The sequence below is a fragment of the Magnolia sinica genome, chromosome 9 (genome assembly GCF_029962835.1).
Source record: "Magnolia sinica isolate HGM2019 chromosome 9, MsV1, whole genome shotgun sequence".
NCBI lineage: Eukaryota > Viridiplantae > Streptophyta > Magnoliopsida > Magnoliales > Magnoliaceae > Magnolia > Magnolia sinica.
In genome coordinates this window covers 60,034,300-60,036,438 of record NC_080581.1, presented here as the reverse complement: position 1 = coordinate 60,036,438, position 2,139 = coordinate 60,034,300, and the positions used below count along the sequence as shown (strand labels likewise).

At 46.1% G+C, this 2,139-nt stretch overlaps 1 protein-coding gene across 1 annotated transcript; it reads right to left on the bottom strand.

The window, feature by feature from the left end:
• LOC131255012 ((S)-canadine synthase CYP719A21-like) lies at positions 1 to 1,461 on the bottom strand. The gene has a single exon (XM_058255710.1). It carries the CDS (start codon positions 1,459 to 1,461, stop codon positions 1 to 3), a length of 1,461 nt encoding a protein of 486 aa, XP_058111693.1.
• Between the last annotated feature and the right edge of the window lie 678 nt (positions 1,462 to 2,139).

Genomic DNA, 2,139 nt, shown 5'->3' with positions numbered 1-2,139 from the left:
TCACAAAGCTCTACGAGGCTTGATACGTGCAACGAGGGGCTCTTTCATCTTAAGAATAAAAGTAAAATCGTCGGTCATGTCCGGGCCATCCCCATCAGCTGCAAGCCATTCAAAACTGTTAATCAGATTGGCCAGGGTGAGGCCCACCTGAAGCTTGCCCAGCTCCATCCCTGCACAAATTCGCCTACCTGCCCCAAACGGAAGAAAAGACCGTTCCATGGCCATGCCAGCACTACGTGCATTTTCATTCAAGAACCGCTCAGGCATGAACCGCTCTGGTTCATCCCAGACCTTTGGATCGTGAAGGACAGCATAGATATTTACTATAACAGCAGTACCCTTGTCGATCTTCAAACCCGTCAGTGTGGTATCATTTACCGTCTTATGGGGGATGGCAAGCGGGGCGATTGGCTTCATCCGAAACACTTCACTCACTACAGCTCGAAGATATGGCATCTTACTCACTTGATCTACGGTCACCCTCTCTCTCTTTTCGTCTCCTCCGCTTACTTCTTTAAATAGCTTATGTTGGATTTCGGGGTTTCGTATAAGGAACGCTAGAGCCCAAGCGGTCGCAATCGATGTGCTATCAACGGAGAGCAAGAACATCTCGAATAGGGTAAAAATGATAGTTTCCATAGGGTAGCCATTCGAGAGGAGGAAGTGCAAGTAGCAAGTGGTGCATGGAGATTTCGATGATTGGTAGCGAGTGATTTCTGGTTTTACCACTGACACAATACCATCACGAATTTCAGCTGCTTTTCTGAACGGACCTCGCAGGCCCGGGATGTAGCGAATGAAGGGGAAGCCATCGGCAAAACGGGCAACAGCGGATACGTTGATGACATCATCGATAAAAGGGTCTATGCCAACAACAAATGCTTCGTTGTTGAAATCAGGGCCGAAACAAAGGCGGCCTACTACTCGTATTGTGTTATGTCGAATGTTGTCGATAGGGTGGACGATTCCGCCATTGACAGCAGCTTGTTCTTGGATTTTTTGTGTCATGGCAATGACTTCTTTTTCTTGAGAGAGAGTTTGGTTGGAGATGGATGATGGATTCATAGCAAAGTCCTGGACACCTTTACGAAGGGATTGCCAGTATGGGCCATGGTCGGATGAGAAAAGCGTCGTCCAGTTGGCACTGATATATTTGGACTTGTAAGAGAGCATCCGCGACGCATAGTCGGCAGACTTGTTTACAAGAACCTCCCAAGCTCCCTCATGATTGCTTATCACAATCGTCGGTTTCATGCCGAACCATACTGTCATAATCCCACCGTACTTCTGGGACATTTTGAATAAGGTGACGTAGATCAACTCGCCACCACTGCCGAGCTGGAGCAGATTCTGGTGCAGGTTCCCAATTATTGGGAGTTTAGGCGGCCCCGGAAGCAATTTCACTGTTGATTTTGGCTTTCGTAGTCTTTCTGACACCACGAACATCACTCCCACCACCATGGAAACTACTATCCACAGACTTATCTCCATCTCTCTCTCTTTCTCTCTCAGGAGTTGTTTTTCTTTCTCTCTTTCTCAGGAGTAGTTTTTCTTCGAACGCTCTCCTCCTTTTAAAGGCCAACTGCAAGGAAGCTCCAAAGAACCAATCCGGATCCTCTCATTGACAGGAACAGGGATTTCATGTTTACATGCATCGTATCCTGATTAGTCCACATAATCAGGTCAACAATGATGACGTCGCCCCAATCTCATTGTTCCATGTCATCAGGTCGGCCACATGCATGCTACAATCACGTAATGTTTGTTTACCGTTCTTTTTCTGACCGTCTGTGCTTCTTATATCAATGTAGCCTTCCTATGGAGTAAATTTTCCTGATTTTTTGGTACAACCTATGTTAACATCTTTATGTTTTTAATTACCTAACTGAAGGCTTAGATTTTTACAAGTGTGCCATTTTGGCACGTGCACCTGCACAATATCACTCGCGTGTCCGGTCCAGTTACAAGTGCGGATTGCATGGGTCTAGCCTCTGACATCGGGTGGCCCATTAAAATCCCACCAAGTCAGTTGATTACAAATGGAAACGGATTGCGTTAAACCCACTGAGTAAACTCAGTGAATCGGCTGGTCAATCTTTTCATAGCGTTAGTCTAAAAAATTGTCCCATGTGAATAAAC

Coding starts and splice junctions, on each gene's coding strand:
- LOC131255012 (XM_058255710.1), bottom strand. CDS start 1,461: ATGGTGGTGGGAGTGATGTTCGTGGTGTCAGAAAGACTACGAAAGCCA.